General features: G+C 33.8%; 3 protein-coding genes across 4 annotated transcripts in view; 2 read left to right on the forward strand and 1 right to left on the reverse strand.

The window, feature by feature from the left end:
- LOC125876491 (serine/threonine-protein kinase STY13-like) overlaps positions 1-14,938 on the reverse strand; it is a 143,271-nt gene that overhangs the window by 115,811 nt on the left and 12,522 nt on the right. The gene's annotated exons all lie outside the window — the stretch shown is intronic.
- LOC125876480 (protein REPRESSOR OF SILENCING 3) lies at positions 1,887-5,220 on the forward strand. 2 transcript variants are annotated; one of them, XM_049557666.1, is made up of 4 exons: positions 1,887-2,207; positions 2,783-3,007; positions 3,184-3,750; positions 3,846-5,220. In XM_049557666.1, exons 1-4 carry the CDS (start codon positions 1,965-1,967, stop codon positions 4,977-4,979), a joined length of 2,169 nt encoding a protein of 722 aa, XP_049413623.1. In that variant the 5' UTR covers positions 1,887-1,964; the 3' UTR covers positions 4,980-5,220. The 2 variants fall into 2 exon arrangements, with proteins under 2 accessions (XP_049413623.1, XP_049413624.1); XM_049557667.1 differs by having other exon boundaries at positions 3,861-5,220.
- LOC125876487 (organic cation/carnitine transporter 7-like) lies at positions 10,914-14,007 on the forward strand. Its single transcript, XM_049557677.1, has 5 exons — positions 10,914-11,232; positions 11,318-11,555; positions 12,159-12,633; positions 12,756-12,958; positions 13,687-14,007. Exons 1-5 carry the CDS (start codon positions 10,952-10,954, stop codon positions 13,909-13,911), a joined length of 1,422 nt encoding a protein of 473 aa, XP_049413634.1. The 5' UTR covers positions 10,914-10,951; the 3' UTR covers positions 13,912-14,007.

The raw sequence follows: 14,938 nt of genomic DNA on the forward strand, positions 1-14,938 counted from the left end.
GCCATTAAATAAATTAAAAAGTACAAAAGGCAACAACAAATAAAAGTATGTAAATGCCAAAAATATCCTTAAAGTATCTGGTTTAGCTAAGGTTTTTTTTTGACATTTTAAAAAAAAAGTACAGCCTGATAAGCATTATTGTACAAGAATGATAATGCTAAAATAAATTAAAACCCTAAATGCCCCTAGCCCTAGAGTAAACAAACAGCTCCACTGTCCTTTATATACAAGGGGAGTAAAAAAAATTCATCTTCTCGTTTGTGATTGGGTGTGAAAAATCAAATCGAAGAAAATGTTATTGGTTTACTGGATTAAATATTTTTAATGGTTTTATAAGAAAGTTATCAAATTATTGGTTCAGTATTGATTTTTAATATTGAGTTATTGAAATAACTCATTAAGACTAGAAATTTACTATATTCACTAAGAAAATGTTATTGGTTTATTGGATATAAGAAAATTATCGGATTATTAGTTCAGTATTGATTTTTAATATTGAGTTATTGAAATAACCCATTAAGACTAAAAATTTACTACATTTACTTATACATAAATATTATATATTAATCTCAATACTTACTAGTTACTGTCTTTGGGTGTGTTTGGTATGAACGAAAACATTTTTTGGAAAATGTTTTACAATTTTTTCATGTTTGGTTGGGTTAAATGTTTTCCAAATCAACTCATTTTTCTCAAATTTAAGAAAAATGACTTCCTTTCAAAACTTAAGAAAAATATTTTCCAAAACTCTCTTCCAACTTCAAATTACAATTTTTTTTGTTAAAAAAATCAATTTATTTTGTCACTATCCTCAAACCACCCGCTCACCCCCCCCCCCCCCAAAAAAAATAAAAAATTTAAAGCTTATTTAAAAAAAAATATTTTTAACTTTAATTTTTTTACCCCACCCTCACCTCTTACCCCAGCCCCCTACCACCACCCCAAAAAAATAATATTAAAAATTGTTTTTAAAAGATATTTCTAATTTTTATTTTTTATTTTTTTACCCACATGCCCTACTTTGCCCCCCTCCCCCCCTTTCAGCCCCCTACTAGCCCCTCACCCCCTTCAAAAAAAAAAAAGTTTGTTTTGAAAAAATATTTTCTACTTCAAATTTTTATTTTTTCACCCTTACCCTCGACCCCCCTCCCACCCACCCGCTCTCCAAAAAAAATTAAGTTTGTTTTTAAAAATTATTTTCTACTCTAGTAAAAATAAAAGATATTTTTCATTCATAAATCAAACACTAAAAATCTTTTCAGAAAAATATTTTCTACTTACCAACCAAACATGAGAAAATAAGTCAAAAATCTAAATGTTTTTGAGGAAAACATTTTCCTTCATACCAAATACACCTTTTATCCTTTAGCCTTCAATTCATACTTCAAAGTGACTTTTAGTTTATAGCTTCACATTATACGAAACATCAAAATTTAAAATAAGAACTCTATTCCTCTTAATTTCTCTTTGTGTTACACGTGTATAGTTTTTTCTTTACATTATTGTGTTGTTGCGTCAACTTTATTAGAAAAATCATATATTTATTTTATAAGTATGTTCTTATTGGTTAAATCAAAAATCAAACCGTTAAGGACCAAAACTGATAAATCGATAAAAAATCTCTTATTGATTTGGTTATTGGTTTAACGTATTTAAAAATTGAAAATCAACAAGGGGTTTGCCTTTTGGGTCGAGCTCGTCGCATCAGGCTTGCCTAGTGCGGGTTACCTCTCCTATATGTTTGCAAGCTATTGCATAAGAGCGAAATTTTATACTATGCACCCATAAAATAACAACTGCGAATTTTCCTTGTTATTAAAAAAAATATAACCGAATCGACCAAAGCACGCCCCTAAATTGGGCACCGGCCCGACAGACACTAGTGTGAGAAGTGTAATTTACACCTTCGTTTTCCTCAACAAGGCGCATTAGGTTTCAGACCAAGGAGCTTGCTTGCGTTGGACATGGCGGCACCGGCAGAGATGGTGACGGGCGAAGGAGGCAATGAATCAACGAAGAAAACCGTAAGGATATATGTTGGTGGTTTAGGCGAAAGTGTGACGGCTGAGGATTTGACGAAGACATTCTCAACACCACAACTCGGAAAAGTGGAATCTATGGACATCGTTCGAACCAAAGGCCGCAGCTTTGCTTACTTGGATTTACTTCCTTCTTCCGACAAATCCCTACCCAAACTTTTCAGCACGGTATAAAGTTTTCCGTATCTCACTTTGACTGTGCGTGCGTACTATGCTAAATTGTCTGTTTTCATTGCATAGATATAAGAATTGGTGCAAATAGCGTGGCATTTCTAGTCTTGGATAAAAGATGAATAACATATAGAATGGTAGCCGGTACATTTAGTTGGAGAAGGAGGTTAAGAACCTGGATAAAGACTCCTAACTTATTTAGTCATGTATGGAAGTTAAGGTGAAAGAATTCCCTAGGCATATTAGAGGTTTGGAGTTAGGAATGCTAGTATATTTTAGAGCTTTTGTGAAGCAAGCAGCCCAACTCTTGTCAGTGAGTGCAGTATCTCATTAGGTGTTCGTTACATTTACACCCTTCCCTTGGGTGCTGCAAGACATTACTGTATGTTGTTTATCTGTGGTGGACATCTGTTCGGCCTTGTAACCATTAGTATCACATAATATCATAGTGTCTCTTTGTTATTAGGATAACTTAATCAATTAGCAGGAAGTGAACAAAGTCTTTCCTTTTAAAATCTACTCCTAAGGTATCACCTCGATGCTTAGTGGTGCTAATCCAATTTGATCTGCAGTATAATGGATGCATGTGGAAAGGTGGGAGGCTTAGAATAGAGAAGGCAAAGGAACACTTTTTTCTTCGTTTGAAACATGAGTGGGAAGAAGATGCTACACTTGCCACTACTTTGACCCATCTTCCCGTTACTGAAGCTGAAAGGACGGACTCCCTGAAAAGTCAGAAGAAAGGCTCCAAATTGGATGAAGCTCAGATTCGGATTTACTTCCCAAAGTTAGGAAAGGTAAAGCATTCTTTCCCTGTGCTTGGTTATGATGTGCTTCCCTTGATACAATTATTCTTGGATGACGTATGGCGGGAAAGGTGACTGCATGGCTTACATTTGAATGCTATCTCATTTAGTAAGGCCTATGTTTTTTATTAAGTCAAGAATCATGCTTCTGGAATCTCTTTGTGCAGATAAAACCAGTGTCTCTTAGAGGAACTGGCAAGCATAAATACAGTTTTCAGCGAGTGGAAGTTCCTTCTTTACCTATCCATTTTTGTGATTGTGAAGAGCACTCTGGTACTACTTATACAGACAAGCAAAAATCACTTTGTAATTATGACTCAAAGGATGGTGGAATGGATGAGAAAGAGCTGAACATTATGAATTCAGTGTTGAACAGAATTTTTGAGAGGGAGAACTACTCTGAGAAAACCCCTAGGGGTTTTAAATTATCTAAGGAAGTTCAAAGCTCAAATGGTACAGTTGATCATTTGCAGAAGGACAAGAATCTAGTCAACCAAGAAATGGGAGATGATGATAACCTCATTCTCAATGTGGTGGCTGGTGCAAACGATAGAATGACTATGGTTAAAGATCCAATCCAGGAAGCAATGACAGCTATTCAGGCTAATGAAGATTTTGTTGACCAAGAAATGGATGACGATGATGACAACCTTATTATCAATGTAGTGACCGGTGCAAAGGATAGAAACACTATGTTCAAAGATCCAACCCTGGAAGCAATTGCAGCTATTCAGGTTCATATTCTGTTATATTCTATTTTTTATTTTGCCTGCTCATGGTATAAGCATCTTAGTTTTCTTTTTCCTTTTTGTGTGTGTCGTGCGAACAGAATTCGCTATCTAAGGAATCACGAGTTGCTACAGATAAACAAAAGCAAGGAAAGACGATGCCCTCAAACAGAAAGCGTAAAGCACCTTCAGAGGTTAAAGATGGTGAGGCACATACTTTGCTGTCTAAAGCTGAAGCAAAGCAGAGTTTGGAAGTCACACGAGATAGCCAACTATTAAATAGAAGTGCCAAATTGCCAAAGAAGTCTCCATGGAAAGATCTCATTAGTGCTAGTGATGGTGCTACATTCAGTGTATTGGATATTTTGCCGAGTGCTATTCCTGGTAAAGAGATTCAGTCTGGCTCTGATGGTGTTAGTGAGTTCTCCTCTGACGAAAAAGATGAAGTAACAAACAATGAGAAAGTATCAGATCACCTTGAAGAGCTGGATAAAGTTGAATCTGAAGATGAAGTATCAAACGATGAGGAAGTATCAGATCAGCACGAAGAGCTGGATAAAGTTGAATTTGAAGATGAAGTATCAAATGATGAGAAAGTATTAGATCAGCATGAAGAGCTGGATAAAGTTGAATCTGAAGATGAAGTATCAAATGATGAGAAAGTATCAGATCAGCATGAAGAGCTGGATAAAGTTGAATATGAAGAGAAATTATCAGATCAGCATGAGGAGCTGGATAAAATTGCCACTGACAATTTAGATGCCCCTGTAGATATTTATGTCAGAGGTGCTGCATGGCGACAAAAATCTTCATGGACAGAATTGGTTCGTGATGCCACCAGAAGTTCTTTCAGCATTTCGCAAATTTTGCCTGGTCTAAGTCTTCCAAAACCAGAGTTGCCAGTGATGGGAGAGACCGGAAAAGCACAAAAATCTAACAGCACGGATAAAAGTGATTCCCAAGATGTTTCTGTAGTGGAGCAGAATAATGTTCATTTCAGTAAAGAGCTTCCAGTGCTGGACGACTATCAGCAGAAAGAAACAATGAAGAATGAAGCCAGTGCTCCAACTCCCGAAAAGGAACACGTATCTGCATCAAAACAAGCACTCGTAGTAGATACTAACTACAACGAAAGTTGTTCTTTCATGAAGAGTGCTGCTTCAATGAAGGAGTGGACGAAAACAAAAGCAGCACTAAGTGGGTCATTCAAGAAGAAGACTAATGAGAAAAAATAGTGGATACTTCAGAATAGCTTCATGTAAGATATGACGGCTTCAAGTTACATGGACGATGCAATTCCCTTTTCATTTAGGTGCATAATTCTTATTTCAGAATCAGTTGTGCCATTCTTGAATCTGTAGTTTTCCATTTGAAGTTTATACATGGACATCCTTCTGTTTGTAGCCCTGTGTTGTAAGGTGGTAGGCTTACTTGCAAAGTTGTAACTGAACATGCTTTGAATTTGAAAACCAGAAATTGGTATTGTTATACACAACCTTGACTGTCCACAACCAAAACAAATGCATTTTCCTCTCAATTTTGTCTTTTCTTATCGCTACTTTTCTTGACATAATACATAAACGTGTCATTTTATTTTTACTTCAGTTGACATTTATGTTCTCTAACTTTGGGTATGCACAATTAAATTTAACTTGTATAAAGTTGAATAGGTAGATATATGCGTCCTACTTGATAATTTGTGTGCGATACACTCGAACTGATTTGTATTATGCGAGGTAGGATGCATATTATGTAATGTAGGATGCGTGTGTTTACTGATTCAATTCTATACAAGTTTAAGTTCTCCCATAATCGCTTGATCCTGGTGGGTTCTTCTTGCTTCTACTAACAAAGCCAATTTACCTACTGTTTGTTGGTGTTGAAACGTATGATTCCTAGCGCTAATTATTTTTTAAAGTTCTAAATCATAGTTTTTATATTTTTTTGATAACCAAATCATAATTTTTATATTTTATTATTATAATTTCTCAAGAATTTTAAAAATTCTCGTAATACAATATTTCATACTCCCTCCGTCCCTATTTACTTGTCCATATTTCCTTTTTTAGTTGTCCCTATTTAGTTGTCCATTTTGACAAATCAAGAAAGGACAACAAATTTTTTCCTATTATACCCTTATTTATACTTCTTGAAAATTGTAAAAGTGTATGTTGTTTCCCTCCAATTTATTTCACTTTAATTCAAATAAGTGGTTGTAATTTTGAAGTGAAAAATTGTCATAAGGGTAAAATTGTAACTTCACTGTGCTAATCATTGTTATCTTAATCTGTGTGCCATTTCTAAAGTGGACAACTAAAAAGGGACGGAGGGAGTATTTCTTAGAAGACAATCTTTTTGTGTTCTCAGCGTCAAGGATGCGTTTAATTTGATTAAATATGGAATACAAGAATCAAATTACGCTTTAGTTATGAAAAAAAAAAAAGGAAAAAAGAAAATTAGACTACACAGAGTTTATCAACCGTATATTGCTGCAATCTTAAGGTACTTCCTATGTTTCTTTCTCGATTTCCTCTTGATTTTTAAATTTTACCTTCAATTTATATATTTGGTCGAATACATTCATAAATTTTTTATTTTACATTTACTTATATCGGTTGATGATGTTTGGTTTCTACATGAGAAATATTCAAATTAGGGCGGAAATTAAGATAAAAAGTTTACTGAAAATTAGAAAAACCAAGATCATTAGTGTCACTCAAAGAATCTTTAAAAAAAAATGTCATATTTTTTGTGTGTTTGACTTGAACAATCGCAAAGAAGTGAATTTCAATATAGTATTTTTTGTGTCTCACTAAAATGGTCACTCAATAATATCTTTTAATTTCTTTTGTATCTTGACAGTGGATATGGACACAAGTTTCTACGAATATCAAATAACCTGGACCTAAAGATGGGACTCTTCATCTGGGCAGCATATTTTGCAAGTTGAAAATGAGAATCCAACTAAAAATTGGACACTGGTTGCACACAAAAAATCAACTAGTAGTCGTAGCCTTTTCCATACTAGTCAAAATAATTCTTCATGTAGTGAAAAGGGTCCGACTGGAAATTTTCATGACAGTGAGAAGAGGCAAGATACTAGTAATGGCTCAAGAGACCTATTATGTTCGAATAACTTTGAGGCTTTATTGAAGACTACTGGAAAACAAGTAAGGTTAACAGAGAATGACCACGATTTGATCCATGAAAAACAAGTCTCACCACCTGCTTTAAATAGCAAATTAAGTCCAGAAGCTCCTGTATTTGTGCCTAAATGTGTGCTTGCAAGGAAGAATGAGTCAAGTGCCTTAGTGTCAAATACAATTGATTTGAGTGAGGATTCTCTTGATGAAGATGGAGTGGATTTTGGTGAGGATTCTCTTGATGAAGATGAGGAAGACAATATGTTGGACATTTGCTTTGATAGAGTGGCTAGGGAAGGCGATATATCACCTAGGCAACAAAAAAGTCAAAGCAACAAAAGTAAAAAGAAGACATATGGAAGGCAACATAGTTGAGACAGTAAAATGACTGAGGAGTTTGTTTCAAGGCACCTATCGATGCGACAGGCAAAGCACAAAATCATTTGACAGTATCAATAGGCTCAACTAGATCCAATAAATCCATAAAGAAGTTATGAATCATCAAGTTGTTGGATAGGTTTGAAGAAGAAGACGAGAAAAATACTTCAAGTTACTTTTGATGAGAAATCAATCTTTTTTAATTCATGCTTTAGTAATAGAAAGTTTAAGGCTGGTAACTCAACTTTCTTCTTGATTGACATATTTTTACATTATTTAAGCATCCTCATTTGTAATATCATCACGGAGTGTATTACAAACTCTGTAATGATCAGAAAATACTTAGTTCTCTCTAGTTTTTACTTTCTTTATGCTTGTTAGGTAGCAAAAGTTAGGTACTACATTAGGATTAGTAAGGTAAGGCCTAGCCCCCTTGCTTGTACTTGTCCCTATTGATATTTTTTATCTTTAATAAAAGACTGCTAAATACTGTCTAGTGATAAATTTGTTTAAAAAAAAGTAAAAAACTCTTCATCTGCTATGTGCGTGAATACTTCATTGTGAAGCAGGTTGACAATATTTATTATCAAGTACAAGTTAGATTTTGGAACTGAAGCTTACATTTTATTTCCTTAACCACTTGTAGATAACTATAAAAATGTACCAGGTTGCTGGTGAAGAAATGTTCATGTTTTGGACAGTATGCAAGATTCAATTGCAGGTTATGTCTTCAGTTACCACTCTTATCTTTTTCATTAGTTTTGCTCCACCACCAGAAACATAATTTAAGTCTTGGTTACATTCGTTTTCTTGATAGTACAGTAATAGCTTTTGTTGATAGTTAAACAAAGCGGCATGGGAAATCAAGATTCATAAATTCGACCTGAAATTGCTCTAGATTGAAGGACATTTGTTGTTGTTGTTGGTGGTGGTGGTGGTGTCGTCTTTCAATTTAATATCGTTTACAACATTGGCTATGATATCATAGGATATGGACGGTGAAGATTCATATAGTTGATTTTATCTTACTTGGCATTGAGTCGTTATAACTATTTGCAGTATTCCTAATGAAACTCAATACTTACAATTTTGTGAATTAATTTGAAATTTTTGTGTTATTGATTGTTAAATTGTTAGTTTTTGTGGGACTTAATTTAGCAATTGCTTATTGTAAATTTAAAATTTGACAATGATATGTTTAGTTGCTTTTACATATAGACATGTGGTTTGAAACCAATAGGTTCTTTTTTTCCCCTGTCATCTGATTTAGTTAATGGGACAGTTGCAACTAAATCACAGTCCTGAGTCCACTGAGTATTAGACCTACAATTCAGCTAGGCTGGGCCTAGAGAAAATGGGTTACTCTGAAGCCCAAAATATCAAGTCTTATTTCCAATTTCCTAGTGAAGCTCAATCCCAATCCTCCCCAGCCTGGTTAATCTAAAATGGAGAATCTGTTTGATATTTTATTTTTTAAGCATTTTGTATAACTAGTAATAATAATATTTGATCCATCTTGAAAACAAGTAATCGAGTGTTTTAAATTATTTGTCGGATTTTGATTTATATAGAGTTTTAAAAATTAAATTAATATTTTTAAATTTTGTAGTTAATTTTTAGTTTTAAATATATCACGCGTAAAATTTAGATTAAGAAGTTGTCAAAAGAAAGAAAAAAAAATATTCTTTATAAAATAAATTTAAAAGAAAAGTAAGATAATAAAACAGAATGAATATTTCTTTTTGTTTCAAAACTATATTATTTTACAATTTTCTACAAAGACAATTTTTAATATTTAAATCGAAACCAAATCATAGATTGTTTAGGGCTCAAGGTCCCAACATCAAAATTCCTTATTCACCTACTCAAAGGAAAAAAAACCTTTAAGTATTTAGTTTACTTATGTATGATTTTTGAATCAGTAATTATACATCGTATATTTTTCAGTTCTATAATTATAATAATAGCTGGAAGTGCTTGGTAATATTCAGTGTACTTGGTCATTCTTGGATCAACTATTGATCATCACCTTGACAAACTATTGGCTCACCAATTATCTAATCAGACGTGCAATGCTTTACTTCACAATTGAGGTCTCTAGTTTACGTCCAGTCTAGCCTAATTGTACCATGGAAAAGAATAGAAGAAACATCTGGCTACTTCATGCTTGCTCCACTTGGTTTGGGAGAATATAACTTGATTGATAAAGCTCCGCTCATGTAATTTAGTTATTGTAAAAACATATTGGTTGTCTAATTGTTCAGACCAGTTATAATAATATCTTGTACGTAAATTGGTAGCTCACTTTTTCTAAGTAATGGAAATGAAGATTGAAACTTACCGCCGAAAGACTACTAAGACACAAATTGACTGTCAAAAATGTAAAAGAGGTAGGATGGGCAATTGATTAGATCTTATATGGACCATACATGAACGATAGTTGGAGTTGACGGCTCTTCTAGGATTTCCTCATCTGAGATCTAATCTTTGGGAAAGAAGATCAAGTAAGCCTTTTGTGAATAACTTGATGCACTTTCTCCCTTCAACCCTTTGAGTAAAATGTGGTTAAAGAATATCATGAAATGAAATTCGTAAGAACTATGAGATCATCCCAAGAACGTCTTAGAAATTAAAAAAAAAAAAATTAATTGATAAATGGCCATTTGACATCGATCCTTAGAATTTCGTTCGACATTCCAACAATTTGACCATTTTGGTCAACTTCGAAAATGAGTGTCCATTTGTGCATTTTTAACTTTAAAAAGTGATCATTTTAACTTTGGATTATGTTTGCAAGCATGAGATATTTGCAAAAATACAATTTAATTATAAAATAAATTGTTTTCATTTGAGATGAGAAAAGATTCTGATTAATAAAATGAAAAGTCATATAGTGACATTAAAAAGCTGACGTTGGAACAACTGAGAACCCCACAACAGGCTTATTGGATGATTAAAAGGTATTTTAATTGACAAGTTGATACTAATTTATCCATTAAAACTTTATGCATAACTCAATCGTATTCATGTGACAAAAAAAAAAATTTCCAAAAAATCAAAGGATCAAATCATTATATTCCCTCTATTTTAATTTATTTGATTATTTTTTTATTCCGTTTAAAAAAAAATGATCAATTCACTTTTTAGCAACTATTTAATTTTAACTTTTTTTCACTTGACATATTTAAGATCACAACATTATAGAACATTTGACATATCTTTACTATAAGACCACATAATGTAAAAATATTCTTTATTTTCTAAAAATTCGTATCAAATCAAAACAAGTCAATTAATTTGATTTGATTCGGATTAATTTAGATAAAAAAAACCGACCAAACAAACTCATGACATCCTTTAGATAGTTGAGTGGTAGTTTTGGCTAACACGTTTCTGTTCAAATTATGAACCATTAAAGAACACTGACTTATTTTTTCTTTTTTGCCCGTTTAAAAAAGAATGATATATTTTTATATTAACTTTAAAATGTCATTTTTTTATTTTTGATGAAATGATTTATAACTATACAAATATGTGTTAGTTGATTTTAGATCACAAATTTCAAAATTATTTCTTTTCAATCAAACTAACTCGTATAAAAAAAACGGAAGGAAGGATTAGTAATAATATAATGCATCATTATAGATTACTTTTGAAACAGAGGAATTATTAAGTTCCCTGTTTCGATGGCACATGAAGAGGAAGAAGATGACCCTGTATACACCTTGGAAGAAGCACTTACAGCAGTTGGAATTGGCAAATTTCAGTATATGGTTATGTGTTATGCAGGTCTTGGTTTCATTGCAGATGCAGTTGAGACTATGATTCTCTCTTTTATAGGACCTGCTTTAAGGTCCCAATGGACACTTTCTTCTACTCAAGAAAGCCTTATGACTACTGTCGTTTTCGCTGGCATGTTTATCGGAGCTATTTTTTGGGGATTCATCACAGACTGTTATGGAAGAAGGCAAGAAATTGTTGGAAATGTACAATTTTATTTTGTTTATTATATTTGAAAATAATCTAATTTTGTTGTCTGTGTTAACGAACAGGAAGGGTCTTCTAAGTATAGCAATAGTGAGTGCAGTAAGTGCAGCGCTCAGTACTTTTTCTCCAAATTATAATTCGTTGCTTGCTGTGCGTATGATGGTTGGAGTTGGAGTTGGTGGTGTACCTGTTTATGGATCTTGGTTTCTTGAATTTGTGCCTTCACAAAACAGGGGAATGTGGACGATTATCTGTTCAGGTTTTTGGACAATTGGAACAATACTTGAGGCTTTATTAGCACTGGTACATTATGAGTTATCTTCTAGATGTCTTTCTTTTGGATTAGTTTTCATTTGATGCTTTCTCACTTATTGATTTTCTATTATATCATACCTTCAACTAGTACCATCCGTAAAGATATGACGCCTGAGCTTAACTCAACCTCAAAAGCTAGCTCATGAGGAGAGAATTGTCCAAGTTTATATAAGGAGACCACTGGGAGCCTAAACGGGGATGGACATGGCTCTGATACCACCATGTAAAGATATGGCATCTGGGCCTAACTTGACCCCAAAAACTAACTCTGAGGGGAGGATTGCCCAAGTCCATATAAGGAGACTAGTCCATTCCCCAACCAATGAGGGACTTGTACCCACTCTAACACCATTTGCATTTATGTGAAAATCCTAAAAACAGAAACAGTTGGAGGAACGGAACTCTTTATCAGTTCTTCTCCGGCAAGAGCATGTACTACTGCACAATTTACTTTTGATTCTTCGTGCTGGAAGCAATTTTCTTCATTCTAACCTTGAGGACTGTACAATGCAGACAAAACAGTAATTGTTGTAAGTTGTCACCAAAATTCTGCCGTAATCTCATGTATTCTTATTGGTTGTTATGTTGCAGATGATTATGCCAAGATTGGGTTGGAGGTGGTTACTGGCTTTATCATCTATACCATCATTTTTAGCACTTTTGTTATTTGTATTTACAGTAGAATCTCCTAGATATCTGTGTGCCATGGGTCGAACAAGCGATGCCTGTGATATTTTGAAGAAAATAGCTGTGGTGAATAAGACACAACTTCCTCCTGGCAAGCTTGTCTCTTCCCAACTGACCGAGGAATTGCTTTCTCCTGGAAAAAACAAAATTTCAAGTGTTAAATCAGGCTTCTCATACTTACTGGTGCTTTTGTCCCCTGCATTACTTAGAAATACCCTCCTCATATGGGTGGCTTTTATTGGAACTAATTCCTTATATTATGGCATTATATTGCTGACCTCTCTGTTTAGCAGTGAACAATGCCAACACTCGTCAACTGCTTTGCACACGAACGATGATCAGAGCCTTTATACAAATGTGCTCATCAATAGTCTTGCAGGTAAAACAATTTTTCTTTGCTTTAGTCATATTCATCCCAACTAATTATTAAATGATTGTCTTTTACTTAGCATTGATCCGATAACATGTTGTAAAATCTAAATTACCCCATTTGGTTTTCAGAGATCCCTGGGTTTCTTTTATCAGCTATAATGGTGGAGAAAATTGGCCGAAAATTCAGTTTGGCAGTTATGTATGCTCTATACTTCCTATTCCTTTTACCACTTCTTGCACCTCAACTGTCTGCTTTGACTACTGCCTTGCTATTTGGTGCTCGTGCTTTCAGCTCCGGAAGCTTCCTCATTGTGGGAGTCTATTGTCGAGAGGTAACCATCAACCCATATCATCATGCAATTTGTAGGCGTGAAAACTCTTTTTCCTGTTTCATTGCATATATAAACAAAGTCGACTTCATGATATCAAGATTATGCTTCATTTGTTTGAAGAAGCTAAAAACTTTTTAGTTGTTTTTAGGCTTCTAACTTTGAGATATAAAAAATTCTGAAGCCAGACTCATGTACTGAATTTGAAAAAGAGAGCGGAAATGGTAGTGAATTTGGACTGCAGTTCTCTTCTTCTAATTTGACAAGTGACAATGAAGTTCTAAAATGGTTAAATTTCAGCATTATTACCGATGTTGAAGTGTGTGTATTCTTAAACAAATAATAGTCTAGTTCATGTGAATCATTTGTGTTTTCTGGTTCTTGATCAGTGAGAAGAAAAAAAGAAAATTCTGAGGTAAAGGTCTTTTTTGAGTTTTGTGACATCTTTTCATGAAGTATTGTCTTGGCCTCTTCGCCCTTTTTTTCTGTTGGCTGAGGGGTATACGACAACACATGTTGTCTACTCCTCCTCATGTTGATTCTGGTATTTCGGCAGTCTGATTGAGACTTATTATATAATGAGGTGACTTTGATGCAGACTAACCTTCTGAGATGCATCTTTAATTGTTAACTGCTAAACTTATGCTGGATTTTCAAGGGCCATCAGCTCATTAGATGCAAATGCTCTAGTCTAGAGACTTGAGTTTGTCATTTTAATGTCTTTTATGCAGATATATCCAACATCTGTAAGGTCAACTGGTATTGGAGTTTCAACTTCTGTGGGAAAAATAGGGGCCATGCTTTCTCCTATCATTGCGGTGCAATTGGTAAGAGGGTGCCATCAAATGGCTGCAATCATATGTTTCGAAGCAGTTGTAGTTTTATCAGCAGCCAGTGTTCTGCTCATTTCAGTAGAGACAAAGGGTAGGGAACTATATGACACTCTTGGTGTCTAAATGTTTTAGACTTTTTTTATTTTACATGTATTGAAAATAGATTGGACTGAATCAGTGTAATGAAGTTTTACTTGCATGAATCATTGATCTTGGTCAATTCTTCCTTTATGAGCTAGTGTTTGGGTTGAATTAGACACAATGGTCATATGTTCGTATTGCTCTAGAGCCATACCCATTGGTCCTGTTCATGTGTGTTGGCCCCCCGGTGTTATGTTATTCATGCTCCAATTGTTCAGTCCTAGGCGTGTGGAGGAGTGTTAATTATGTTCCAACTACATTAAGTTGAGGCCTAGAGGATCTTGCTACAACTTTTGCTTTATCTTTCTCAATTCCAAGTTCCATTTTTTTTTGTTTCTCACCCAGTGTCTGGTATCTGTTTTGAAGCTCGACTAATTCGGAAATATACCACTTTGGAGTTCATACTCATGAATCCAGGTTCTATGATAATGTGTCCAAAGTATTCTATAGTGTTTTTGTTGTAGAAAGATTAATAATGCCTCAAGACGGGTTTCCAAAGATAACCATACATCATAAGATCATTATAAAAAAAAAAACGAATATTTTCTTAGAAAATCTATTCCAGTAAATCCAAAAGAGAGGGAAATGAGACGTGATTGGCCAGGCAAATAATAAAATATGTGGAGTATATTATTTGCATATATATTTCTTAATGATAAATATCATTTAAAGTTTTATTATATTATCCGTTTTTACTAACTTGTGTGACGTATAGTGAAAAATAAAAATTATTATATATTCAAAACAAAATTACATATTAAAACTCAAGATGCTTGACGAGTTCATAATTAATTGTTTAATACTACTAATATTATCACTATAACCTTTTCTATGTCCTCTTTTTGATGATTAAACACACAATTTATGAAAAAAATGATATATTAATAAAAAAAAAAGAAGGAAAACACAAATACGAGCATCCAACAACTCCACAAATAATTTTTATTTATAGAGTGATTAAGTCATCAAAATTAAGTAGAAAGGAGTTAATGAAACATGCTATTTAAGT

The sequence above is a fragment of the Solanum stenotomum genome, chromosome 9 (genome assembly GCF_019186545.1).
Source record: "Solanum stenotomum isolate F172 chromosome 9, ASM1918654v1, whole genome shotgun sequence".
NCBI lineage: Eukaryota > Viridiplantae > Streptophyta > Magnoliopsida > Solanales > Solanaceae > Solanum > Solanum stenotomum.

Coding starts and splice junctions, on each gene's coding strand:
- LOC125876480 (XM_049557666.1), top strand. CDS start 1,965: ATGGCGGCACCGGCAGAGATGGTGACGGGCGAAGGAGGCAATGAATCA. Junction 3,008..3,183: donor ACTTCCCAAAGTTAGGAAAG/GTAAAGCATTCT, acceptor CTCTTTGTGCAG/ATAAAACCAGTGTCTCTTAG. Junction 3,751..3,845: donor AAGCAATTGCAGCTATTCAG/GTTCATATTCTG, acceptor TCGTGCGAACAG/AATTCGCTATCTAAGGAATC.
- LOC125876487 (XM_049557677.1), top strand. CDS start 10,952: ATGGCACATGAAGAGGAAGAAGATGACCCTGTATACACCTTGGAAGAA. Junction 12,634..12,755: donor GCTCATCAATAGTCTTGCAG/GTAAAACAATTT, acceptor TTTGGTTTTCAG/AGATCCCTGGGTTTCTTTTA. Junction 12,959..13,686: donor TGGGAGTCTATTGTCGAGAG/GTAACCATCAAC, acceptor TCTTTTATGCAG/ATATATCCAACATCTGTAAG.